The sequence below is a fragment of the Brassica napus genome, chromosome C5, assembly GCF_020379485.1.
Source record: "Brassica napus cultivar Da-Ae chromosome C5, Da-Ae, whole genome shotgun sequence".
In the NCBI taxonomy this organism is placed as follows: Eukaryota; Viridiplantae; Streptophyta; class Magnoliopsida; order Brassicales; family Brassicaceae; genus Brassica; species Brassica napus.
In genome coordinates this window covers 36,524,156-36,526,013 of record NC_063448.1, presented here as the reverse complement: position 1 = coordinate 36,526,013, position 1,858 = coordinate 36,524,156, and the positions used below count along the sequence as shown (strand labels likewise).

Genomic DNA, 1,858 nt, shown 5'->3' with positions numbered 1-1,858 from the left:
GCAAACCCTCGAGAGAGTCCAAACGCTGCTGCTGGGTATCCATGCGAGCCTGCATCCGGTCGTTGTCCTGGTCCCGTCTCGAATAGTATGACGAAGTCGCCCTTGCAACTTCGTTAACGGAACCTATTCCAACCGTCCTTCCCTTCTTTCTAGGAGCCACCTATATGTATATATATAAAACCGTATTTAGAGTTAATAATAAAATAAAGAAAAAAAATTAAAATTATTAAATTTTACCTCCTCGAAGATCCGGTCGACCTCTACGGTTGACAACTTGACGGGTAATCCATCTGCAGACTGTTGGGTAAGTTGCGTCTCTTGCTCTTCAACCCGAGACGCCACAGCGTTGAAGAGTTTCTCGGATGCAGGATCCACAAAAACCCCATCTGGTGAGGCGTGAGTCATCTTGAATAAGTCCGAGAGAGATGGCAAAACTCCCGTCTTCTCCAACTAATAAACAACAATAATAAATAAATTAAATATAATTAATAAATACAAGTTTAAAATAATGAAAATTATAAATTTAAATAAAACTTACAGCTTCGAGACGAATTCCGGCATGGGGTTTTTGGCCGGATCTATGAACCATGGGCAAATGGCCATCTTTATCCCTCGTTCTTCGGGAAGCGGAGCAGGAGTTGGCTTTGCGGATGGAGCTGGGTTCGTTCCAATAGGTGATGAGGCCATCCCATGCTTCCTTTGTGACCCCGCTCGGCTTCCCCTCATAGCCGTAAATCTCCCACTTGTCCTTCCAATCGGAGACGGTGTTGCAAAGACGAGTTTTCGCCTTTGCAATAAATTCGCTCTTCACCCTCTCGGTGATTCCTACGGACCAGTTCCACCTTTGCTGAAAAAACAAACATTTTAAAAGATTAGAAAAAAAAATAATAATTATTTAATTAACAATATAAATATTAATAATATGTAAATATAATTACCGCAAAACATTTAAACCACGTCGTCTTGACGTGATCGGGAGTCATGGTCCAGTTGGGATAAGGGCCGTCATAATATCCCTTCATCGTCTCTGAAACGCTCCGGCTAACACGGTTGTTAGCCCCAAACCTGCAAATATAACAAATTTGTTAAAAAAATTGATCAAAGATTTTAAATTTAAAATTAATAATTTTATGTACTTACCAATAAGTACCCGGGGGTCTATCGGGGTCCAGAACGTGTAAACCCTCTCGTCCGGGCTGGGCAAGCAAATCCTCGACGGTGTATCTTGCGAATGGTGCATGAGCTGGCACCCGCAAATCGGGATGAACTGCAGCCGGTGGGGCAGGCTGATCCGGGGCGACAGGTGGAGCTCGTGGGGGAGGCATCTGAGATGGAAGAGGAGGAGGGGTCGAAGGAACTCTCCGAGATGTGTGAGAGTCTGGAACTGTCCCGGAAGAAGACGATGGACCGCTAGAGGAAGATCCATCGCCAAACAAATCCGCATACGTAGGTGCAGGAGCTGCTGGTCTCGGTCTAGGAGCCATCTAGAAAATTTAAAAAAATTAAATTAATATATATCCTAAACGAATTGTTTAAAATAATTTTCTAAACTAATTCCGTTAACTAATCACCTAAACTAATTCCCTAAACTAATCACCTAAACTAACAACCTAAACTATAAAAAAAAAAAAAAAAGATAGAGAGAGAAAGTTACCTTAGAGGGGGAGAGGAGTTAGGGAGGAAGATACGAGCAGTGCTCGTCTGAAAGACTTCTCCCATATATATAAAAACGGTTTCCTCGTAACTTCCTCGTAACATTACGACGAAGTTACCAGGCCCGTGTTTTTTAATTTACGACGAAGTTACCAGGCCCGTGTTTTTCGATTTACGACGAAATTACGTCGAAACATTGGTTTAC

General features: G+C 42.5%; 1 protein-coding gene across 1 annotated transcript; it reads right to left on the bottom strand.

Annotated features, from left to right (window-relative positions):
- Positions 1-621: 621 nt before the first annotated feature.
- Positions 622-1,858, bottom strand: LOC125587883 (inverted formin-2-like). Its single transcript, XM_048759173.1, has 2 exons — positions 1,141-1,858; positions 622-1,065 (listed from the first exon to the last, which is right to left on the bottom strand). Exons 1-2 carry the CDS (start codon positions 1,482-1,484, stop codon positions 915-917), a joined length of 495 nt encoding a protein of 164 aa, XP_048615130.1. The 5' UTR covers positions 1,485-1,858; the 3' UTR covers positions 622-914.